The sequence below is a fragment of the Chiloscyllium plagiosum genome, unplaced genomic scaffold (assembly GCF_037043375.1).
Source record: "Chiloscyllium plagiosum isolate Xiang-an unplaced genomic scaffold, Cpla_swu_hap1 HiC_scaffold_3, whole genome shotgun sequence".
NCBI lineage: Eukaryota > Metazoa > Chordata > Chondrichthyes > Orectolobiformes > Hemiscylliidae > Chiloscyllium > Chiloscyllium plagiosum.
The window spans coordinates 147,221,998-147,248,431 of record NW_028270141.1 but is presented as its reverse complement, the minus strand read 5'-3'; the positions used below and the strand labels follow the sequence as shown (position 1 = coordinate 147,248,431).

Here is a 26,434-nt window from a genome sequence, read left to right as displayed (position 1 = left end):
ATCTGTGTGGATGAAGTTGAAGAGCCGCAAAGGGAAAGGACCCTGATGGAAGTTGTGTGCAGGCCTCCGAGTAGTAATCAGGATGTGAGGAAGAAAATAAATCAGGAGACGGAAAAAAGCATGTATAGTCTGTTCTGATATAACGTGATAGTTTTGTTTCTGTGTGATCCCATGTTATAAGAAAATCACATAATAGCAGCACCATTTAAACAAATAGGACCAGGATCTCATTACAGCCAATACAGGGAATGAAAGTCTGCATTCTACAAATTATCTAAATTCTTCAATCACATTATAGCCAATTCGCAGTGAAGAAACACGCAGGATCCAGGGAGATAGTGAGGAAAGAGATCAATCTGAGACTGGTACAGTTGAGAACAGAAGCGAGTCAAACAGTCAGGGCAGGCAGGGACAAGGTAGAACTAATAAATTAGACTATTTATTTCAATGCAAGGGGCCTAACAGGGAAGGCAGATGAACTCAGGGCATGGTTAGGAACATGGGACTGGGATATCATAGCAGCTTAATGTTCCAGGATACAAATGCTACAGGAAGGATCGAAAGGGAGGCAAGAGAGGAGGGGGAGTGACATTTTTGATAAGGCTAGCATTACTGCTGTGCTGAAGGAGGATATTCCCGGAAATACATCCAGAGAGGTTATTTGACGGTATTAGGCAAGACGTTCAAAAGCTGATTGGGAGCAAATGTTCGCAGGTAAAGGGATAGCTGGAAAATGGGAGACCTTCAGCAATAAATAAAAGATAACAAGAATCCAGAGAAAGTATATTCATGTTAGGGTGAAAGGGAAGGCTGGTAGGTATAGGGAATGCTGGATGACTAAAGGAATTGAGGGTTTGGTTAAGAAAAAGAAGGAAGCCAATGTCAGGTACAGACAGGATAGATCGAGTGAATCCTTTGAAGAATATAAAGGAAGTAGGAGTATACATAAGTGGGAAATCATGAGTGCAAAAAGGGGACATGAGATAGCTTTGGCACATAGAATTAAGGAGAATCCAAAGGGCTTTTACAAATACTTTTAAGGACAAAAGGGTAACTAGGGAGAGAATAGGGCCCCTCAAAAATCAGCAAGGCGGCCTTTGTGTGGAGCCGCAGAAAATGGGGGAGATACTAAATGAGTATTTTGCATCAGTATTTACTGTGGAAAATGATATGGAAGATGTAGACTGTAGGGAAATAGATGGTGACATCTTGAAAAAGTCCTTATTACAGAGGAGGAAGTGCTGGATGTCTTGAAACGCATAAAGGTGGATAAATTCCCAGGACCTGATCAAGTGTACCTGAGAACTCTGTGGGAAGCTAGGGAACTGATTGCTGGGCCTCTTGCTGAGATATTTGTATCATTGATAGTCAGAGGTGAGGTGCAGGAAGACTAGAGGTTGGCACTGTTTAAGAAAGGTGGTAAGGACAAGCCAGGGAACCATAGACCATTGAGCCTGATGTCAGTGGTGGGCAGGTTGTTGGAGGGAATCTTGAGGGACAGGATGTACATGTATTTGGAAAGACAAGGACAGATTAGGGATAGTCAACATGGCTTTGTGTGTGGGAAATCATGTTTCACAAACTTGATTGGGTTTTTTGAGAAAGTAACAGAGAGGATTGATGAGGGCAGAACGGTAGATGTGATCTATGTGGACTTCGGTAAGGTGTTCGACAAGGTTTCCCATGGGAGACTGATTAGCAAGGTTAGATCTCACGGAATACAGGGAGAACTAGCCATTTGGATACAGAACTGGCTCAAAGGTAGAAGACAGAGGATGGTGGTGGAGGGTTGTTTTTCAGACTGGAGGCCTGTGACCAGTGGAGTGCCACAAGGATCAATGCTGGGTCCACTAATTTTTGACATTTATATAAATGATTTGGATGTGAGTACAAGAGGTATAGTTAGTAAGTTTGTAGATGACACCAAAATTGGAGGTGTAGTGGACAGCGAAGAGGATTACCTCAGATTACAACAGGATCTTGATCAGATGGGCCAATGAGCTGAGAAGTGGCAGACGGAGTTTAATTCAGATAAATGCGAGATGCTGCATTTTGGGAAAGCAAATCTTAGTAGAACTTATACACTTAATGGTACGGTCCTAGGAAGTGTTGCTGTACAAAGAGACCTTGGAGTCCAGGTTCATAACTCCTTGAAAGTGGAGTCGCAGGGGGATAGGATAGTGAAGGAGGCATTTGGTATGCTTTCCTTTATTGGTTAGAGTATTGAGTACAGGAGTTGGGAGGTCATATTGCGACTGTACAGGACATTGGTTAGGCCACTGTTGGAATATTGCGTGCAATTCTGGTCTCTTTCCTATCGGAAGGATGTTGTGAAACTTGAAAGGGTTCAGAAAAGATTTACAAAGATGTTGTCAGAGTTGGAGGATTTGAACTACAGTCGAGACTGAGTAGGCTGGGGCTGTTTTCCCTGGAGCATCGGAGACTGAGGGGGTGACCTTATAGAGGTTTATAAAATCATAGAACATAGAAGAATACAGCGCAGTACAGGCCCTTCGGCCCTCGATGTTGCGCTGATCCAAGCCCACCCAACCTACACTAGCCCACTATCCTCCATATGCCTATCCATTGCCCGCTTAAATGCCCATAATGAGGGAGGGTCCACCACTGCTACTGGCAGGGCATTCCATGAACTCACGACTCGCTGAGTAAAGAACCTACCCCTAACACCTACCCCCCCCTTAATTTAAAGCTATGCCCCCTTGTAATAGCTGACTCCATACGTGGAAAAAGATTCTCACTGTCGACCCTATTTAAACCTCTAATCATCTTGTACACCTCTATCAAGTCATCCCTAAACCTTCTTTTCTCCAATGAAAACAACCCCAAGTGCCTCAGCCTTTCCTCATACGATCTTTCTACCATACCAGGCAACATCCTGGTAAACCTCCTCTGCACCCGTTCCAGTGCCTCCACATCCTTCCTATAGTATGGCGACCAAAACTGCACACAATACTCCAGATGCGGCCGCACCAGAGTCTTATACAACTGCAACATGACCTCAGTACTCCGGAACTCAATTCCTCTACCAATAAAAGCCAGTACGCCATATGCCGCCTTCACTGCACTATTTACCTGGGTGGCAACTTTCAAAGATCTGTGTACATGGACACCAAGATCCCTCTGCTCATCCACACTACAAGAGGGGCATGGATAGGATAAATAGGCAAAGTCTTTTCCCTGGGGTCGGGGAGTCCAGAACTAGAGGGCATCGGTTTAGGGTGAGAGGGGAAAGATATAAAAGACCTAAGGGGCAACTTTTTCACGCAGAGGGTGGTACATGTATGGAATGACCTGCCAGAGGAAGTGGTGGAGGCTGGTACAATTGCAACATTTAAAAAGCATCTGGGTGGGTATATGGATAGGAAGGGTTTGGAGGGATATGGGCCAGGTGCTGGCAGGTGGGACTAGATTGGGTTGGGATATCTGGTCAGCATGGACGGGGTGGACTGAAGGGTCTGTTTCCATGCTGTACATCTCTGTGACCAGTGGATGTGTTGTGTTTGGATTTCCAGAAGGTCTTTGGCAAGGTGCTGCACAGGGAGCGGCTAAATAAGATAGGAGCCCATGCTGTTAGACGCAAGATACTGCCATGGATAGAGGATTAGCTGACTGGCCGAAGGCAGAGTAGGAATAAAGGTCATTTCAGGATGTGAGCTATAACTGGTGGAGTTCTGCAAGGGTCAGTGTTGGGACCACAGCTATTCATGGAGAAAGGAACTGAGGGCATTTTTGTTAGGTTTGTAGATGACACCAAGGTGGAGGGACAGGTGGTTTAGATTAGATTACATTACAGTGTGGAAACAGGCCCTTCGGCCCAACAAGTCCACACCGACCCGCCGAAGCGCAACCCACCCATACCCCCACACTTACCCCTAACCTAACACTATGGGCAATTTAGCATGGCCAATTCACCTGACCTGCACATCTTTGGACTGTGGGAGGAGACCGGAGCACCCGGAGGAAACCCACGCAGACACGGGGAGAACGTGCAAACTCCACACAGTCAGTTGCCTGAGGCGGGAATTGAACCCGGGTCTCTGGCGCTGTGAGGCAGCAGTGCTAACCACTGTGCCACCATGGTGTTGAGGAAACTGGGAGGCTGCAGAAGGACTTGGATAGGGTAGGAGAATGGGCAAAGAAATAGGAATACAATGTGGCAAAGTATGAGGTTATGCTATTTGGTAGGAAGAAAGAGGCATAGACTATTTTTTAAACAGGACAAGGCTTCAGAAAGCTGAAGCACAAAGGGATTTAGGAGAATCCTCAACTAGGACTTCTAATTTATAAATCGCACAACACCAGGTTATAGTCCAACAGGTTTATTTGGAAGCACTAGCTTTCGGAGCAATTCTCTTCCTTCAGGTGGTTGTGGCTAGTGTTTCCTCAAACCTGTTGGACTATAACCTGGTGTTGTGATTTTTTTTAACTTTGTACACTCCAGTCCAACACCGGCATCTCCAGATTAGGACTTTTCAGGTGAACGTGCAGGTTCAGTTGGCAGTTAGAAAGTCAAATGCAATGTTAGCATTCGTTTCAAGAGGGCTAGAATACACAAGCAGAAATGTACTACTGAGGCTGTATAAGGCTCAGGTCAAATTATGTTTGGAATATGAGAGCAGTTTTGGACCCCAAATCTAAGGAAGGATGTGCTGGTATTGGAGAGGGTCCGGAGGAGGTTACAAGCATGATCCTGGGGATGAGGGGCTTGTCGTACGAGGTGCGACAATATGAGGGGATAATTGAAACTTGCAGGATACTGAGAGGCCTGGGTAGAGTGAATGCAGAGATGATGTCTTTGTTAGTAGAGACTAGGATCTGAGGGCACAGCCTTGGAATTTCTTCAGCCAGAGGGTGGTGATCTTCATTGTCACAGAGGGCTTTAGAGGCCAAATCATTGAATGTATTTAAGACCAAGATAGACTCTTGATCGATAAGGGGATCAAGGCTTACAGGGAAGAGGCAGGAGAATAGGGTCAAGAAACATAACAGCCATGATCAAATGGTAGAGCAGACCTGATGGGCTGAATGGCCTAATTCTGTTCTTATGTCGTAAGGGCTTATAAATTTCTTGAATTGATTGTCTTTCCAATTCCTTGCCACAGAGGGCTGTGGGGGGCAGAGTCCTTGTGTATATTTAAGACTGAGACAGATTCATGCTGAGTTGGAGAGGAGTGTGTTACGGGGAAAAGAGGAGAAAGGTGAACATGAGGAATGCCAAATCAGCCATGCTTCTGTTGAATGTTGGAACAGGTTTGTGGGACTGAATGGCCTACATCTGTTCCTATTTGTTATGGTTATATGGGCAGCACCATTTTTGTTCCAGACCGCTGCCGTTCCCTTGCCAAGCTCCATTCGAGCACGTGCTGTCACTGCACCACCCAGTGGTAACATTCACAATGAACACTGCGGACAACCATTTAAGGACCCACCCTGACAATCCAAAACCACAGTCTCAGATTGTACCTTAATGCCCAATGTCAACCAGTATATCCATCAGTCAGATGTCTGAAAATGGTGTCAATTTACACCTCATAGGAGGAAGATGTTATTTAAAAAAAAATGCAAATATTTAAACTTTCTCGGAAGAGCTGCCAGAGGAAGTGGTGGAGGCTGGTACAATTTCAACATTTAAGAGGCATCTGGATGGGTATATGAATAGGAAGGGTTTGGAGGGATATGGGCCAGGTGCTGGCAGGTGGAACAAGATTGGGTTGGGATATCTGGTCGGCATGGACGGGTTGGACCGAAGGGTCTGTTTCTGTGCTGTACGTCTCTATGACTGTGTCTATGGTCTCGCAGTATTATTGGAAGAGTAATCCAGAGACAGACAGATGGTGGAATTTGAGTTCAAATTCAGTATAAATCTGGAATTAAAAGTCTAATTATGACATAGAGCCATTGTCAATTGTGCATTAATGTCCTTTTAGGGAAGGAAACGGTCTTATTTTGCCTATGTGTTTCACGGGACCCACAGCAATGTAATTAACTCATAGCTGCCCTCTGAATTGACCTGGCAAACCATTCAGTTGTATCAACTGCTATCATCAGGACAGAGCCAGTGGAAACGGTGGCATAGTAATATACAGTCTGGAGGGAGTTCCCTGGGAGTCCTGGACATGGTCTCTGGGCCCCATGAAGTCACATGGCAACTGGTCAAACATGGGCAAGGAAACCTCCATGTTGAACAGCACTGAGGGAGCATGGTAGCACCAGTACTGAGCAAATGGGCCAAGTCCGAAAGGATGCTGCTGCTAGACTGGGTCTGTGCCAGATGATGAGGGAAGAACGTACTTGACCTTATCCTCAGCAATTTGCCAGCTGCAGGTGCATCTGTCAACTACTAGGCTAGCTGGGTTGGCCATGCTAAAGTGCCCATGGTGTCCAGGGATGTGCAGGCTAAGTGGATTAACCATGGGAAATGCAGGGATAAGGTAGTGGAGGTGGGTCTGGCTGGGATGCTGTTCAGAGGGTTAGTGTGGGCTGAATGGCCTGATTCTATGATAGTATTGGTAAGAATGACCATCGTGCAGTCTTTGTTTTCTTTTAGATTAGATTAGATTCTCTATAGTGTGGAAACAGGCCCTTCGGCCCAACAAATCCACACCCACCCTCTGAAGAGCAACCTACCCAAACCCATTGCCCTACCCTATATTTACCCCTGACTTGGCAATATAGCATGGCCAATTCACCTGCCCTGCACACCTTTGAATTGTGGGAGGAAACCAGAGTATCTGGAGGAAACCCACACAGACACAGGAGAATGTGCAAGCTCCACAAAGACAGTCGCCTGAGGCTGGAATTGAACCTAGGTCCCTGGTGCTGTGAGGTAGCAGTGCTAACCACTGAGCCGCCCTAAATGTCAACGTCAAACCATGAAATTGAGAATACCCTCTATCGCATTGCTTGGCACTATCATCGTGTGAAATGGGACTGACTTGGTAGGGATCTAACAACCAAAGATTGGCACCCATAAGGTGCTGTGGGCCATCGGCAATCAAATTGTACTCTCAATCTGCAGCCTCATGGCCTGGCACATCCCCTACTCTGCTGTTACCATCTAATCATGGGATCAGTCTGATTAAATGAAGAGTGCAGGAGATTATGCCAAGAGAAACACCAAGCATACCTAAAGAATCAGGAGTCAATCTGGTGAAGCTATCAAACAAGACAGTCTGCATGCCAAACAGCATAAGCAGCTAGTGAGAACCAGAATTAAGCAATAGATAAATGTGAGGCGCTGCATTTTGGGAAAGCAAATCTTAGCAGGACTTATACACTTAATGGTAAGGTCATAGGGAGTATTGCTGAACAATGAGACCTTGGAGTGCAGGTTCATAGCTCCTTGAAAGTGAATTCGCAGTTAAATAGGATAGTGAGGGAGGCGTTTGGTATGCTTTCCTTTATTGGTCAGAGTATTGAGTACAGGAGTTGGGAGGTCATGTTGCGGCTGTACAGGATATTGGTTAGGCCACTGTTGGAATATTGCAACAATCTCCTATTGGAAAGATGTTGTGAAACCTGAAAGGGTTCAGAAAAGATTTACAAGGATGTTGCTAGGGTTGGAGTATTTGAGCTGTAGGGAGAGGTTGAATAGCCTGGGGCTGTTTTCCCTGGAGCGTTAGAGGCTGAGGGGTGATCTTAAAGGTTTATAAAATCATGAGGGGCATGGATAGGATAAATAGACAAAGTCTCATCCCTGGGGTGGAGGAGTCCAGAACTAGAGGGCATAGGTTTAGGGTGAGAGGGGAAAGATATAAAAGAGACCTAAGGGGCAACTCTTTCACACATGGTTGCGTTGAGGAAAAGCACAGCAGGTCAGGCAGCATCTGAGGAGCAGGAAAATAGACGTTTTAGACAAAAGCCCTTCATCACGAATGTTCCCTGATGAAGGGCTTTTGCCTGAAATGTTGATTTTCCAGTGTATATTTTGTAATCCATTTGCTGTTCTGAACTTGTCTTTTCTTGGACTGCAGGCCCTCCTTATAGCCCTCCTAAAGTGGTCATTCTTCATTTATGATTCCAGACAGTGGTTGCTAGATTATTCCCCTGTGGAAGGCATCACACAATCACATCTATCGCACTGCAAGTTGGGCTTGTAACATCAACCACAAAATCTGCTGGTGCTTTCTTGTTATCGGGTTTATACAAGAGCTTATACAAGTTTCTTTTTAAGCAGGTCATTATTTAGGAAAATAAGTGGCTGGGAAGAGCTTATTTTAGGTTGAAACACAACTGCTAACTTTTCTCTGAACATCTCTGATAGGCCGCACACATCTAGAGCTCTTTGCAATTGGAAAAGCAACAGAGGATGTCATCAGGATAGGATTTGAAAGGAGAGAGATTTAGTGTTGGGGGAAGCTTGGCAAGTTTATTCTCGACTGAAAACAAATGCTGAAGATCAGAGGTTCAGAGAGCATCCATGGAAAGAGGGAGAGTGCACACAAGCTAACATTTTGAGTGTAGGTAACTCTTCTTCAGAGCTGAAGGGAAGTTTATTCTCGACTTCCCCACTAGATGGTGATGCACGCTGCGGGGGGCCAGTGGAGAGTGGCCTGGCTTCTGATGTTTGCAAGGAGAAGGTGAGGACTGCAGATGCTGGAGATCGGAGTCAAAACGTATGGTGCTGGAAAAGCACAGCTGGTCAGGCAGCATCTGAGAAGCTGGAGAATCAGGCATAAGGGCATATGCTTTGACTCTGAGGTCCAAAAGCAACCGTTCTGTAACTTTGACCTTGCAAGTCAGCCAGTCAGGAATTCAGGTGCACCTTCCCTATCTATTGCCTCCTGTTGGCTCACTACTGCTATGTGACTCTGAGTACACAACAATTGCAGTCAACAATTGTGTTGGCTCAGTGGCTAGCACTGCTCCACATAGCGCCAGGGACCCGGATTCAATTCCAACCTCTGGCGACTGTGTGGAGTTTGCACATTCTCCCCGTGTCTGCGTGGGTTTCCTCCGGGTGCACCAGTTTCCTCCCACAGTCCAAGGATGTGCAGGTTAAGTGGATTGATCATGCTAAATTGCCTATAGTGTTCAGGGATGTGTAGGTTAGGTGTAGTAGTCAGGGGAAACGTATGGTAATGGGTTTGGGTGGAATACTCTTCAGGGGATTGGTGTGGACCTGTTGGGTCAAAGGGTCTGTTTCCACACTGTAGGAATTCTAATGTGTCAACTTTTGCATTAACTGTATGAGCTTTCAGGTAAGATTGGGAGCAGGAATCCCTGATGTGATTTTTTTAATGAAAAAGCTTCCTGACCATTGGGTTGATCTTTCTGTTTTTCAGCTGTTCTGATGTCTGATACAGTTCACTGCCAAAGTGTCAACTGAGGTTCAGTGGATGGGTAGCTCGCACTTCAGACTTATAGGGGTTTGAGTCATAGAGATGTACTGCATGGAAACAGACCCTTCAGTCCAACCTGTCCATGCCGACCAGATATCCCAACCCAATCTAGTCCCACCTACCAGCACCCAACCCATATCCCTCCAAACCCTTCCTATTCATATACCCATCCAAATGCCTCTTAAATGTTGCAATTGTACCAGTCTCCACCACTTCCTCTGGCACCCCATTCCATACACGTACCATCCTCTGTGTGAAATAGTTGCCCCTTAGGTCTCTTTTATATCTTTCCCCTCTCACCCTAAACCTATACTCTCTAGTTCTGGACTCTCCGATCCCAGGGAAAATCCTTTGTCTATTTATCCTATCCATGCCCCTCATAATTTTGTAAACCTCTATAAGGTCACCCTTCAGCCTCCGACGCTCCAGGGAAAACAGCCCCAGCCTGTTCAGCCTCTCCTTTTAGCTCAGATCCTCCAACCCTGGCAACATCCATGTAAATCTTTTCTGAACCCTTTCAAGTTTCACAACATCTTTCCAATAGGAAGGAGACCAAAATTGCGTGCAATATTCCTACAGTGGCCTAACCAATGTCCTGTACAGCCGCAACATGACCTCCCAACTCCTGTACTCAATACTCTGACCAATAAAGGAAAGCATACCAAATGCCGCCTTCACTATCCTATCTACCTGTGACTCCACTTTCAAGGAGCTGTGAACCTGTACTCCAAGGTCTCTTTGTTCAGCAACACTCCCTAGGACCTTACCATTAAGTGTATAAGTCCTGCTAAGATTTGCTTTCCCAAAATGCAGCACCTCTCAATTATCTAAATTAAACTCCATCTGCCACTTCTCAGCCCATTGATCCATCTGGTCAAGATCCTGCCTGAGGTAATCTGAGGTAACTCTCTTCGCTGTCCACTACCCCTCCAATTTTGGTGTCATCTGCAACTTACTAACTATGCCTCTTGTGTTCACATCCAGATCATTTATATAAATGATGAAAAGTAGAGGACCCAGCACCGATCCTGGTGGCACTCCACTGGTCACAGGCCTCCAGTCTGAAAAACAACCCTCCACCACCACTCTGTCAAATTCCAAGCTTAAAAAACCAACACTGAGAACCTTGTGCAGTTACAAGGGTGCACTATGTTGTCAAAGGTGCTGTCTTTCAGATGAAATTTTAAAACAAAATGGCTGGCTTTTATCTGTCAGGAGGATTCAAAAAAGAATCCCCTATGTCCAGGAATATTCATCGCACCGCCTGTGCTCTGGTACGTTTTATTAACTGAATAACACTTTGTTTTTCTCTTCTCCACCCCAGGAGCCTGCATTGAAGGATTGGACAGCTTTTAACTCTGCAGAAGAACTCCAGGGTTTGGGGCTGGACAGACTCAAGAGTGAATTGATGGCACTTGGATTAAAATGTGGGGGCACCTTGCAGGAGCGTGCAGCGAGACTTTACTCGGTGAAGGGATTGTCTAAGGAACAGATTGACCCAATGCTGTTTGCCAAGCCAGCTAAAGGGAAAAAGAAATGAGCGAGACAAGTTGTTCTATTTTATAAAACTGTTTTCATATTTTCATAGCTGTCCTGAATAAATGACCATTAAAGAAATGAAGAAAAATTGGACTTAATGTCTTGACATCATTGGGAATTTGGAATATTCTGGACTTCTGAATAAAGCTCTTGTTGAGAATTGGGTTGCTGACCATGTAGCAAGTGGTTTTGCAAGCTCAGTGCACTGGACAGTTAGTGCACAGTTTCTCAAACCCCCAACCTGTGCATCACCCTATGTTGTAGACAGGCCACGCACATCATTAGTGCCTCTGAATCCTATAACATAATGCTCTCAGCCCACTGACCATGGTGCTTTGGGCTCAGTTCAAGTGAAAGCTGTGGGTTAAGACTTGTATGTCATGTTTTTTAAATTTGTATTATTAAAAAATGCTGAAAATAAACTTTTTTGTTTATTTTCTTTCTTACTCATCACTACTGCTGTGTTGTTTCCTAGTGAGGATTGCACTATGGAGAGTGAGGTGTAGTCTCCTCGTACCAGCTGTTATTGATTCCTAGTGGAGTGTGGTCCCATGGGTGTCAGTGAGTTACAATTCCACAAACTTTGGTTCTCCAGTCATTGTATTGTTATGGGCAGCACGGTGGCACAGTGGTTAGCACTGCTGCCTCACAGCGTTAGAGACTTGGGTTCAATTCCCGCCTCAGGTGTGGACTGTGTGGAGTTTGCACATTTTCCCCGTGTCTGCGTGGGTTTCCTCCGGGTGCTCCGGTTTCCTCCCACAGTCCAAACAAGTGCAGGTCAGGTGAATTGGCCATGCTAAATTGCCCGTAGTGTTAGGTGAAGGGGTAAATGTAGGGCAATGGGTCTGGGTGGGTGCACTTCGGAGGGTCGGTGTGGACTTGTTGGGCCGAAGGTCCTGTTTCCACTATAAGTAAGTAATCTAATCTCTTGGGCCCCAGGAACCGGCTACATAATTCCTCTGTGCTCTGCATCTGCCTCATCAGAAGGGTGCAGGAGTTGGGGTGGCAATTAGGGAGTGGGATGATGTTCATACATCTGAGCCAATCTCTCCCTGTGCGGGAGGACTGTCCTCAGCTCATTTCAAACAAACTAAAGCCTGCAGGACCTGGGCATAAATCTGGCTTCTCACCCTGCTTATCCCACTTATCCAAAAAAATAATAGAGCAAATGGCATTGTAATTTGGGAAGGTATTTAACACAGAAAAGGATATTTGCATAAACTGGAAGATGAACATTCACAGCAGTGAATCTAAAACAAAGTTAACAAAGCTAAATGAATCGTCGAATCATGAAGTTGGTTACCTCTATTTAAAATGACCGCAGATAGAGTTTGTATTCGATTATGGGGTGTTTGGGGGCTGGTCATGGAGGCTGAGATGTGATTAAGAATAGTGTTGATTGGCATTTTGCACCTCCTTAAGAAGCACTTTGATGCTTAAGCCATCAGTGCTTCGAGACCAGTCTCTGTGCTTGCAGATACTGAGCTGTAGCAAACTGTTTACTCTCCAGGCTCCCGGGCAGAGGAGTATATCCCTGGAAGCTGGTGTCAGTTCCTGAAATACTGGTTAAAATCTAAAAGAACTATGGATGCTGTAAATCAGAAACAGAGACACATTGCTGGAAAAACTCGGCAGGTCTGGCAGCATCTGTGGAGAGAGTGCTCCAGTTGGGAGGAAAATTAGATTAGGTTCCTTACAGTATGGGAACAGGGCCTTTGGCCCAACAAGTCCACACTGATCCTCCAAAGTGTACCCACCCAGACCCATTCCCCTACCCTACATTTACCCCTGACTAATGCATATAACGCGAAGGGCAATTTAGCACAGCCAGTTTACCTAACTTGCACATCTTTTGGGTTGTGAGAGGAAACAGGAGCTCCCGGAGGAAACCCACTCAGACACTGGGAAGAACGTGCAAACTCCAGACAGACAGTTGCCTGACGCTGGAATCGAATGTGAGGCAGCAGTGCTAACCACTGAGCCACCGTGCGTTCACTTGACCTGAAACTTAACTCTGACTTTCTCTCCACAGATGCTGCCAGAGCTGTTTGAGCTTTTCTCTGTTTGTTTTTGTTCCTGAAATACTGATCATGTACTGCTGGCTGAGAACCCATTTTGCTAAGTGGTATCATCCTTGTCTCTCAAAACCGCATCTGCCAGAAAGCTGCATTAATGGGCAGTTATGATGTGGAGGTGCCAGTGTAGGACTGGGGTGGGCAAAGTTTAAAATGTCTCAACATCAGGTTATAGTCCAACAGGTTTATTTGTAAGTACTAGTTTTCAGAGTGCTACTCCTTAGTTACCTGATGAAGGAGCAGTGCTCTGAAAGCTAGTACTTACAAATAAACCTGGTGTTGCTGTGATTTTTGTTTTACTTAATGGGCAGTAGCAGCTGAAAGCCAGTTGACTTGCACTGTTCTCCCCAAACCCATGTTTAAAATAATCTTCAAAACTGAAGTGCATTTACATTTAAACCTTCACTCTTTTTTAAATTCAGGACAAGGAATCTCTGTGCAGCTGCTTGAGTTGTGTGAGAGACAAGGCATACCCAATTGTAGGTTAAGGAGGAATACAGGATGACCTCCTCTAAGCTAACTTGCATTCTTGATCTCTAAATTGGTTGCTGCATTTCCGACACTCCAGTAATGAAGGAAACTGGTTGGGGGGGGTGAGGAAATAATGCCAAAACTACTGTGAAATGAAGTTTCAGAATTCAATCATCTAAGGATTCTTGCGAAATTTCTGCAGTGCATCTTGTAGATGGTATGTACTGCTGCAACTGAGCGTCAGTGGTGGAGGGCAGGAATGTGTATAGACATGTTGCCAATCATGGGCAGTGAACAAGGCTTTTGGCACACTGGCCTTCACCAGTCAGGGCAGTGAGTATAGAAGTTGGGAGTTATGTTGCAGTTATGCAGCATGTTGGTGAGGCCACACTTGCAGCATTGTGTTCAGTTTTGGTCACCTTGCTATAGAAAGGGCTGCTTGTGTTGGAGCTGCACCCATCCAGGCAAATGGGGAATATTCCATCACACTCCTGACTTGTACCATGTAGATGGTGGACAGGCTTTGGAGAGTTGGGAGGTGAGTTACTTCCCTGCAGAATTCCGCAACCTTTACTGCTCTTGTAGCTACAGCAGTAGGTCTTGAGCCTGCTCCACCATTCAGTAGGATCGTGTAATCCAATATTCCTGATGACCACTTTCCTATGGTTTCCCTAATGCCCTTGATTCCACTACTGATCAAGAACGTGTCTACCTCTTTGTTTCTCTCCCCCCCCCCCCCCAACTCCATAACTACGAGTTCCAAAAACACCCAATCTTGAGAAAATGTTTTCTCATCTCAACCTTAAATTGATTGCCTATATTTAGAGACTGTACCCTCTGATTCTTGACTCTCCATTGGTGGGGGGGGAAAGTATCCTCTTAGCATTTACCTGTCAAGCCCGTTAAGAATCTGTGTTTCAATGAGATGACCTCTCGTGTAATGTCGAAGAACAGCAATGAAATCATCCCCAGTGTCCTGCTAAAAAGCACTTATTCCTCGATCAACATTTCAAAAGTCGAGTTTGGATGTGTGAATTCTTGCTCTGTGGAAACTGACTCCAAAGTCTGCCTGCATTAATAGCAGTGACAATTACCTTCGATGTCTGATTTGAATGAGAAGGCATGATTAGTAGGTTTGCTGCTGACACTAAAATAGACGGTATCATGGTCAGTGAGGATGGGTTATCAGATCTTGGTCAGCTGGGGAAGTGGGCCGAGAAATGGCACATGGGGTTTAATCTAGGTAAGTGTGAGGTCTTGCATCTTGGAAATTCAAGTCAAGATAGGAGTTTCATAGTGAATAGTAGGGTCTTAGGGAGTGCAGTGGAACATAGGATTCTTGGAGTTCAGGTTCACAGTTCTCTGAAAGTGGAGTCACAGGGAGACTGGGCAGTGAAGAAGGCTTTTGGCACACTGGCCTTCATCAGTCAGGGCATTGAATATAAAAGTTGGGGAGTTATGTTGCAGTTATACAGGATATTGGTGAGGCCACACTTGCAGCATTGTGTTCAGTTTTGGTCACCTTGCTATAGAAAGGGGCTGCTTTGTCCTGGATGGTCTGAAGCTGCTTGTGTTGGAGCTGCACCCATCCAGGCAAATGGGGAATATTCCATCACACTCCTGACTTGTACCATGTAGATGGTGGACAGGCTTTGGAGAGTTGGGAGGTGAGTTACTTCCCTGCAGAATTCCGCAACCTTTACTGCTCTTGTAGCTACAGCAGTAGGTCTTGAGCCTGCTCCACCATTCAGTAGGATCGTGTAATCCAATATTCCTGATGACCACTTTCCTATGGTTTCCCTAATGCCCTTGATTCCACTACTGATCAAGAACGTGTCTACCTCTTTGTTTCTCTCCCCCCCCCCCCCCAACTCCATAACTACGAGTTCCAAAAACACCCAATCTTGAGAAAATGTTTTCTCATCTCAACCTTAAATTGATTGCCTATATTTAGAGACTGTACCCTCTGATTCTTGACTCTCCATTGGTGGGGGGGGAAAGTATCCTCTTAGCATTTACCTGTCAAGCCCGTTAAGAATCTGTGTTTCAATGAGATGACCTCTCGTGTAATGTCGAAGAACAGCAATGAAATCATCCCCAGTGTCCTGCTAAAAAGCACTTATTCCTCGATCAACATTTCAAAAGTCGAGTTTGGATGTGTGAATTCTTGCTCTGTGGAAACTGACTCCAAAGTCTGCCTGCATTAATAGCAGTGACAATTACCTTCGATGTCTGATTTGAATGAGAAGGCATGATTAGTAGGTTTGCTGCTGACACTAAAATAGACGGTATCATGGTCAGTGAGGATGGGTTATCAGATCTTGGTCAGCTGGGGAAGTGGGCCGAGAAATGGCACATGGGGTTTAATCTAGGTAAGTGTGAGGTCTTGCATCTTGGAAATTCAAGTCAAGATAGGAGTTTCATAGTGAATAGTAGGGTCTTAGGGAGTGCAGTGGAACATAGGATTCTTGGAGTTCAGGTTCACAGTTCTCTGAAAGTGGAGTCACAGGGAGACTGGGCAGTGAAGAAGGCTTTTGGCACACTGGCCTTCATCAGTCAGGGCATTGAATATAAAAGTTGGGGAGTTATGTTGCAGTTATACAGGATATTGGTGAGGCCGTACTTGCAGCATTGTGTTCAGTTTTGGTCACCTTGCTATAGGAAAGATGTTATTAAACTGGAAAAAGTGCAGAAGAAATTTACAAGAATGTTGCCAGGACTCCATTGTTTGAGTTATAGGGAGGGGTTGGACAAGCTAGGGCTTTTTTTCTTTAGAACATAAGAGATTGAGGGGGTCTTTATAGAGATGTATAAGATCATGAGAGGCATGGATAGGGTGAATGCATTCCGTCTTTTTCCCAAGGTTGGGGAATCGAGGACTAGAGGGCATCAGTTCAAGGTTAGAGGGGAAAGAATAAAAGGGAACCTCAGGGGCAACTTTTTTACACAGAAGGTGGTACGCATATGGAATGAGCTGCCAGCGGAAGGAGTCGAGGCGAATACATTAACAACATTTAACAGGCATTTGAACAACTACATGGATAGGAAAGGTTTAGAAGGGTATGGGTCAAGTGTGGGGAAATGGGGTTAGTGTGGACAGACATTTTGGTCGGCATGGACCAGTTTGGGCCGAAGGGCCTGTCTCCGTGCTGTAGGACTCTATAACAGTGCTGGGTCCACTACTTTTCATTATTTATATAAATTATTTGGAGGTATAGTTATTAAGTTTTCAGATGACATCAAAATTGGAGGTGTAGTGGACAGCGAAGAAGGTTGCCTCCAATTACAATGGGATCTTGATCAGATGGGCCAATGGAGTGGCAGATGGAGTTTAATTTAGATAAATGTGAGGTGCTGCATTTTGGTCCAGCCAACCAGAGAAGGACTTCTATACAATGTTACGTCCCTGGGGAGTGTTGCTGAACTAAGAGACCTTGGGGTGCACGTTCATAGTTCCTTGAAAGTGGAATCATAGGCAGACAGGGTGGTGAAGGTGGCGTTTTGTATGCTTGCCTTCCTGACGAAGGCCAGTGTGCCAAAAGCCTTCTTCACTGCCCAGTCCACCTGTGGACAAAGCAGCCCGCTTAACTGGCATCACAACAAGCATCCACTCCCTCCACCACCAACATTTGGTAGCAGCAGTGTGTGCTATGTACAAGATGCACTGCAGAAATTCACCAAAAATCCTCAGAAAGCACCTTCCAAACACATGACCGCTTCCATGTCAAAGGACAAAGGCAGCAGATATGTGGGAACACCACCATCCCTTCCAAGCCATTCACCATTCTGACTTGGAAATATGTTGACACTCCTTCCATGTCGCTGGGTCAAAATTCTGGAACACCCTCTCTCGCAGCATTGTGTGCACACCTACATCAAACGGACTGCAGCAGTTCAAGGTGACAGTTCACCAATGCCTTCTCGAGGGCAATTAGGGATGGGGAATAAATGCTGGACCAGCCAGCAGCCTCTGCATTCCTGTGAAAAGGTAAGTTATAAAAAGGCATTACTCTTACTAATGGGACACTCCTCTCTGTTTCATATGTTCGTTAAATCAAACTACAAGTATTGCACTGGAAAATTATGAGAAAATTGCTTATGCTGTTTCTCACTTTGTAACACTGACAATACTTCACAGTTACCTAACTGACTGTAATGTTGTGACGCCCTGAGGTCAGGAATGATACAACTGAAAGCCTCTGTTTATAGCACCCAACAACCAAAAAACCCACAGACAATCTGCACTTTGCCATACTATTTCACTAAGAAATGCTGCAAGTTATTAAAGAGCACCTAAGGACCCATGTGCACACCTCAAAGAGCTGGAGTAACTCCCTGTGTGGCAGTCGCAGACCTACACAACTAAGTTGGTCGCTTTCAGTTGCATATTGCCCAGCTTTCAGAGTCTGGCTGTGCCAGGTCCACATGACCAGAACAGTGCGGTCTAATGCAGGATAAGCTGCTGTGACAAAGTTGGATTCTTAATCCGTTTTCTAAGCAGACAGGCGAGTCCAGAAAGCACAGGAGCTTGCTTTAATTTCAGGAGCCTCCCACTGTTCAAAGCTGACTTTTCAGTACCCTGTGAGCCCCACATGCTGGTGTCTGAAACAGTGACTGACTGCAATACAAACAAGCCAATAGTGGGATCCTGCAGTGCACACAATGAAGGAGCATTAGAAAAACAATCCAAATATTCCACTGAATTTTAGCAAGTCAGTGGGTCACTGAGTGCTCAAAGAAATGCATTCACTGCAGAGACTGAACTTGCATTTCCTTGTGTGAAGAAACCAAAGGGCAGTCTAAACAATTTATATCTCTAATTCATCTTAAGCAGAATAAAACATTCAACATATTTCTCAGGAACTTTATAAAGCACGATTTAACTCTTCACAAAAGGATATCTGGTCAGCATGGACGGGTTGGACCGAAGGGTCTGTTTCCATGCTGTACATTTCTATGACTCTATGATTAATGGTCAAAAACTTTGTCAAAGTGGTAGATTTAAGACTTAACTTAAAGGAAGAAAATATTGTTTTCAGGGCTAAAGGAATGGAAGGGTATGGGGAAAAAAGCAGGAACGGAGTTGAACGATCACGTATGATCATATTGAATGATAGAGCAACCTCAAAGGGCCAAACAGCCAACTCCTGTTATTTTCTATGTTTCTACGAAAAAGGGATAGATATACCAAAGTATTTGAAGTGTTGTAATATTCAAGGCTTAGTGCAGAATGGTAGGAGTGTTGGTAATAGTGTGGTTTTGGCAGTATAGACCTGATGGGCTGAATGGCTTCCTGTATGATTCTATGATTCATTGAGCGAGCAAGTCAAGCTGCAGACTGTAGAAAATGGATGGGGACTTTGGACTCCTGCTATATAAATCCCGAAAAGCTTGCATACAAGTTCAGCGGATAGCAACAAAGGAAAACGGAATACTGGCTTTTATCCCAAAGGAAGTGGAGTACAAAAACAGAGGAGTCTTGCAGAAACTATACAGGGCACTAGCCAGACCATAGCTGTAACACCCTCCACAGGTTTGGACCCCAACAGAACTTGGTGGGGGTCTAGAGATGGGCAGAAGAGCTTTGGCCAACCTCACTTGATGCAGGGCAGAAACAGCGAGATGAGTCAGCAGTGCACAAGAATAGATGTGTCGAACTCCAACAAAGCATGAGGTTACAGCAGCTGATGCGGTTCAGATGGATAAAGTTTGGCCTTGCCAGCAGCAATCATGCTCCCAAGAATGAATATTGATAACACAGCCCACCTCAAGGACAAAACAAATGTGACACCAATACTAGGATCGGTCTGGTTTGGCCTCACTATAATCATGAGAATGACATTTGGAACAGGGACTAAAAGCAATTACTTTGGTCTTCCCAAAATTTGATATGGAGAACTTGCTGCTTATTAAGTATCAGATATTCTGCCACCAATCTGATGGTTTAGAAACAATGGAGGAGTCAAGAGAGGGGTGAGTGAGGTAGAGCAGGGAGACACTAAACTGGGTCACACATAAACTAATGCAGTGCTTTTATATGCTGTCATTGAGAGTAGCTAGTTTAGTTTTGGGAAACTTGGTTGAAATGCACTGAAGGGTCTGTTTCCATGTTGCACGGCTCCAAAAGCCAGCTGTCAAAACATATGACAGTGGAAAAGCACAGCTGGTCAGGCAGCATCCGAGGAGCAGGAGAGTCAACGTTTCGAACATAAGCTCTTCATCAGAAACAAAGATTTACAAGGATGTTGCCAGGGCTGGAGGGTTTAAGCTACAGGGAGAGGCTGAACAGGCTGGGGCTGTTTTCCCTGGATCGTCGGAGGCTGAGGGGTGACCTTATAGAGGTATATAAAATTATGAGGGGCATGGATAAGGTAAATAGGCAAAGTCTTTTCCCTGGGGTCGGGGAGTCCAGAACTGGAGGGCATAGGTTTAGGGTGAGAGGGGAAAGATATAAAAGAGAACTAAGGGGCAACATTTTCACACAGAGGGTGGTACGTATATGGAATGAGCTGCCAGAGGATGTGGTGGAGGTTGGTACAATTACAACATTTAAGAGGCATTTGGATGGATATATGAATAGGAAGGGTTTGGAGGGATATGGGCCGGGTGCTGGCAGGTGGGACTAGATTGGGTTGGGATATCTGGTCAGCATGGACGGGTTGGACTGAAGGGTCTGTTTCCATGCTGTACATCTCTATGACTCTATGACCTAAAGCTCAGACCATCTGTAAGCCAGCTGCTTTGTTATAGAGTCAGACAGCACAGAAACAGACCCTTCAGTCCAATTCATCCATGTTAACCAGACACTCCAGTCTGACCTAATTCCATTTGCCAGCATTTGGTCCATATCCCTCTAAACCCTTCCTATTCATGTACCTTTCTGAACCCTTTCAACTTGAATAATATCCTTCTTACAGCAGGGCAACCAGAGCTGTATGCAGTACTCTAGAATTGGCCTCACCAATGTCCTATACAACCTCAGCATGATATCCCAAAGTCTATACTCAATGAGCTGAGCAATGAAGACAAGAGTGCTAACCATGCTGACTACTTGTGATGCAACTTTCATAGAACTACCTACCCGAACCCCCAGTTCTACATCACTACCCAGGGCCCTACCATTGACTGTACGAGTCCTGACTTTATTTATTTTTACCAAAATGTAATACCTCACATTTATCCAAATTAAACTCGATCTGTCACTCCTCAACTCTTTGGTCCAATTGATCAAGATCCCTTTGTAATCTTGGATAACCTTTTTCACTATCCACTATTTCACCAATTTTGGTGTCATCTGCAAACTTATTACCTCCTAAACTCTCATCCAAATCATTTATATAAATTACAAACAATAGTGGACCCTGCAGAAAACCACTGGTCACAGACCTCCAGTCTGAAAAAAAACCCTCTACAGGTATTCCCCACTATCCGACAGTAGAGCGTTCCAATGAAACCGTTCATAAGCCGAAATGGCGTAAAGCAAAGAAGCATTCATTTATTATGGGAAACATTTCGCTTTTTCTCATAAATGCGATAATCCTGTTCAGATTCGCAAAAACAGGCACTAATGTAGGTCTTTCATCAAAGCAAATTGGCATAAAGTGAACTTGCGAAAAGTGGGGGATATCTGGACCACCACCTCCTGTCTCTCACTGTCAAGCCAATTTTGTATCTAATTGGCAAGTTCTCCCTGAAACCCATGTGATCAAACTTTACTAATTACTGTACCATGTGGAACTTTATCAAAGGCTTTACTAAAGTGCATGTAGATAATGCATCCAAATCATTTATATAAATTACAAACAACAGTGGACCCAAAACTGCTCTGCCCTCATCAGTGTTTTTGGTCATATCCTCAAAAACCTCATACAAGTTTGTGAGACACAATTTCCCACACACAAGGCCATGTTGACTATCCCTAATCAGTCCTTGCTTCTCCAAATGTGTATTAATCCTATCTCTCAGAATTCCCTCCAACAACTTACTCCACAACCACTGATGTCAGACTCACTGGTCTGTAGTTCCCAGGCTTCTCCTTACAGTCTTTTTTAAATAAAGGCACAACATTAGCCACCCTCCAGTCCTTTGGTACCTCACCCATGGTTATAGCTGATACAAATACCTGTGCTAGAGGCCCTGAACTTTTTCACTAACTTCCCACAACATTCCTGGGATACACTTAATCAGGTGCTGGAGATTTATCCATCTTTGTTTTTTAAGACCTCAAATTGATTGGCACAGCATCCACAAACATTCACACCCTCCACCACCAATGCTCAGTAGCAGCAGTGTGTACTGTTGATAAGAGGCTCTGTAGAAATTCACCAAAGATCCTCAGACAGCACCTTCCAAACCCACTACAACTTCCATCTAGAAGGACAAGGGCAGCATATACATGGGAACAAGTTCCCCTCCTAGCCATTCACCATCCTGACTTAGCAATATATCACCATTCCTTCAGTTTTGCTGGATAAAAATCCTGGAATTTTCTTCCCAAGGGCTAACTACAGCACATGGACTGCAGTGGTTCAAGAAGGCAGCTCACCACCAACCTCTCAAGGGGCAACTGGGGACGGGCAATAAAGGCTGGCCAGCCAGAGCTGCCCACGTCCCATGATTTGGAGACGCCGGTGTGGGACTGGGGTGTACGAAGTTAAAAATCACACAACACCAGGTTATAGTCCAACAGGTTTAATTGGAAGCACTAGCTTTTGGAGCTCTGCTCCTTCATCAGGTGGTTATGAAGGAGCAGCGCTCCGAGAGCTAGTGCTTCCAAATAAAGCTGTTGGACTATAATCGGGTGTTGTGTGATTTTTAACTTTGCACATCCCATGAGTGAATTTTTAAAAATTGCAAGCTATTTTGGTTGGTGTATGAGATTACGGGGCAGTTCAGAAGAATTGCATCCCCCTTTCAGTGTTTACCCTTGATGGGGAGGGGGCTTGTCCTAAAAGCTGACAAAATCACTCCAAACAGTGGGTAATGTGGAAACTGGTTGGTGTTATCCTTCTGCCTGATAGATGTGCGGTGTTTGCAGAGTATTTACTGAACCATGCTGCTTCAGGATTAACACATGCAACAGGTTAGCACTCCCACTCAACCCACATCAGCCTCTCATGTTTGTTTGAAGTGTACCAGCATCAGGTGCTAAAAGAGAAAGGTGCAAAATTAAAATTATACATGTGGAGGGCAGTGGGAGATAAAAGGACTGCTTATGCAAGTTAAACTGTAAGTTTCACAGTTTGCAAGTTAAAGCAACAGGATTCTCAGCAAATTCAATACAAGATGCACTTAACTCCAGTACAGCAATGGCTAATATCCCAGCCAAGTGCAACTCAATGTATTTTTATCGCTAAATAAGAAATGACAGGCAGTCATTGAGTGTGTGTTCTCCATACTCACATGGAATATATGAACTTTAACCTTTTATTTAACATATTTGTAAGTAAAATGGGGAGAAAGTCAGTATGTGAGTGCATTCAATTATCGATTTTCCTGGTCATGAGTCACAGAGATGTACAGCACGGAAACAGACCCTTCAGTTCAACTCGTCCACGCCGACCAGATGTCCTAAATTAATACACAGTAGAACGTCGATTATGCGAACATCAATTATCCGAATTTCAGATTATCCGAACAAGATCTCAAGGTCCCGTAAAAACGGCATTAGGCAACTCAGCATTCAGTTATCAGTTAAATGGCATTATGGTGTGCATTGCTGGATAACTGAGAAATGTTTGGTAGCCGGCACTCATAAATTACTGCTTGTTTCTGGTTATCCAAACAATCAATTATCCGGACAAAATACTCCCTGCCTGTGTCGTTAGGATAATCGAGGTTCTACTGTAGTCCCATTTGCCAGCACTTGGCCCATATCCCTCTAAACCCTTCCAGTTCATATACCCATCCAGATGCCTCTTAATTAGATTAATGCACAGTGTTGCATTTTGATAACGCAAACCAGGGCCAGACTTATACAGTTAATGGTAGAGCCCTTTTAAATGTTGTAATTGTAGCAGTCTCCATCACTTCCTCTGGCAGTTCATTCTATACATGCATCACCTTCTGCATGAAAAAGTTACCCATTAAGTCCCTTTTAAATCTTTCCCCTCTCACCTTAAACCTATGTTTTCTAATTTTGGACTCACCCACCTGAGGAAAAAAACCTTGTCTATTTACCCTATCCGTGCTCCTCATAATTTTGTAAACGTCTATAAGGTCACCCCTCAGCCTCCAATGCTCCAGGGAAAACAGCCCCAGCCTGTTCAGCCTCTCCCTGTAGCTCAAACCCTCCAGCCCCAGCAACATTCTTGTAAATATTTTCTGCACTCTCTCAAGTTCCACAATACCCTTCCTGTAGAAGGGCGACCAGAACTGTACGCAGAATTCCAAAAGTAGCCTCAAAAATGTCCTGTACAGCTTCAACTTGACCTCCTAACTCCAATACTCAATGTTATAACCAATGAAGGCAAGCATGCCGAATGCCTTCTTCACCACCCTGTCTGTCAGTAATTCCACTTTAAAGGAACAATGCACCTGCACCCAGTCCAAATGCATGTAAATCCTGTCCCTCAGAATCCTTTCCAACAACTTCACCACCACTGATGTAAGACTCACTGGTCTATAGTTCTCTGTCTTTTCCTTACCACCTTTCTTAAGTAATGGCACCACATCAGCCACCTTCCAGTCTTTTGGCGCATCACCTGGGGATATCGATGACACAAATATCTCAGCAAGGTGCCCAGCAATCTCTCCCTAGCTTCCTACAAAGTTCCAGGAAACACCTGATTAGGTCCCGGGAATTTATCTACCGTTATGCATTTTAAGACATCCAGCGCCTCCAACCATTTCTTGATATCACGTGGAGTGAATTGAATTGGCTGAAGCCTGGTTTTTGTGATGCTGGGGACCAGTGGAGGAGGCCGAGTTGGATCATCCACTCGGCACGTCCTGACTGAAGATTGCTGTGAATCATCCAGCCTTCTCTTTTGCACTGATGTGCTGGGCTCTCCCATCAGTGAGGATGGAGATATTTTTGAAGCCACGTCCCCCAGTGAGTTGTTTAATTGTCCACCACCATTCACAACTGGATGTGGCAAGACTGCAGATCTTAGATCTGATCCACTGGTAGTAGGGTCCCTAAGCTCTGTCTATCACTTGCTGCTTGTGCTTTTTTGCAGGCAAGCAGTCCTGTTTGGTGGCCTCACCAGGTTGACAGCTCATCTTCAGGTATGTCTGGTCCTGCTCCTGGCGTGCCCTCCTGCACTCTCCATTGAACCAGGGTTGAGCCCCTGGCTTGATGGTAATGGTTGATTGGGGAATATGCCAGGCCATGAGGTTACAGATTGTGCTGGAGTACAATTCTGCTGCTGTCGATGGCCCACAGTGCCTCATGGATGCCCAGCCTTGGTTTGCTAGATCCATTTGAAGTCTGTCCTATTTAGCACAATGTTAGTGCCACACAATGCAATGGAGAGTATTTTTGATATGAAGGTGGGACTTTGTGTCCACAAGGACTGTGTGGTGGTCACTCCTTCTGATACGGTCATGGACAGATGCATCTGCAGCTGACAGATTGGTAAGGATAAAGACACTTATGTTTTTCCCTTAAGGCCGCAGGTGGTGAGGGAATCAACATAAGGGAAAAACATAATTGTCTTCATCCTTACCATGACCTTTATGACTATGACCTGACCAGCTCGGTCAGTAGCATTGCTGCCAAGCCACTCTTGGTAGTAGACATTGAAGTCCCCACCAGAGTACATTTTGCACTCTTGCCACCCTCAGTGCTTCCTCCAAGTGTTGTTCAACATGGAGGAGTATTGATGCATCAGTGAAGAGACAGCTGTATGTGGTTATCAGCAGGAGGTTTCCTTGCCCATGTTTAACCTGAAGCCATGAGACAGCATGGGGTCCAAACTCTGAAGGCAACTCCCTCACAACTTTATTACTAGTGGAGACCAACAGTCTTTGTGTTCATCAGTAGATTCTTAATTCCAGGTACTTTTCATTGAATTCAAATTCCATTGTGATGGGATTTGAACCCAGGAGTTAGCTGAGTTTTTGGATTAATAATGGAATAATAATACCACTAGGCCATTGCCTTCCCTCTTTAATGGAGGTGAATCTTCCAAGGTAGTTTTTGGAGGGAACGATCACATTTGTACAGGTGGGTTTCAAAATGGATCTCAAGTGCAGAGAAAGGTTTGAGGATGGAATTTCAGAGATTATGAGTCTGTTGAAGACATTTTAAAGATTTTTGATTGATAAGTGAATTGAGGTTTATGGAAAATAGTCAGAGAAGATAAGTTAGGCTCCACAATTGGATCAGCCATGATCTTCAAGCATGGTTGATGGTCTGAATAGCCAACTCCTGCTCCTACATCATATAATCTAATAAAGCATGGCCGCCAATATTTGAGTACTGAGGGGAAGAGAATTCAAATTCCACAAAATTAACCAAGCCAAGAGAGAAGAACTGCCTTTCTAATCAGTTTTGTCATGTCATCCAGCCATCCCAAGATATTTTACAGCTCTGACATACTTTTGACGTGTTAGTAATCATGTAGGAGACTTGGTCAGTTTGCTCATAGCAAGCTTGCATAGACAAAAATCATCATAGCATTAAGCTATACATGAAAGTAAATGCTCCTCACATTGAGAATTCATCATGATGTATGACTATCACCGTGTTGAATTAGATAGGCTTTAAATAGATTTGGCAACTCAAGACTGGACATCCTTAAGGCAGTGTGGGCCTGATGTAGTAGCTGAATCTGCAATGACCATCGACAACTAAAGAGAATCAAGCCATCATCTCTTCATATTCAATGGGGTAACTATCCCTGAATCTCCCAGTATCAACATCCTGAGGGTAACCATTGAGCAGAAACTGAACTGGGTAAAAACAAGGACTGCAGATGCTGGAAACCAGAGTCTAGATTAGAGTGGTGCTGGAAAAGCACAGCAGGTCAGGCAGCATCCGAG

At 44.7% G+C, this 26,434-nt stretch overlaps 1 protein-coding gene across 1 annotated transcript in view; it reads left to right on the top strand.

The window, feature by feature from the left end:
• sde2 (SDE2 telomere maintenance homolog (S. pombe)) overlaps nt 1-11,323 on the top strand; it is a 53,145-nt gene extending 41,822 nt beyond the window's left edge. Inside the window, exon 7 of the mRNA XM_043687280.2 lies at nt 10,687-11,323. Within this exon, the coding sequence (XP_043543215.2) occupies nt 10,687-10,902 (216 nt within the window). The 3' untranslated portion in view covers nt 10,903-11,323. The remainder of the gene's footprint in view (nt 1-10,686) is intronic.
• Nucleotides 11,324-26,434: the final 15,111 nt, after the last annotated feature.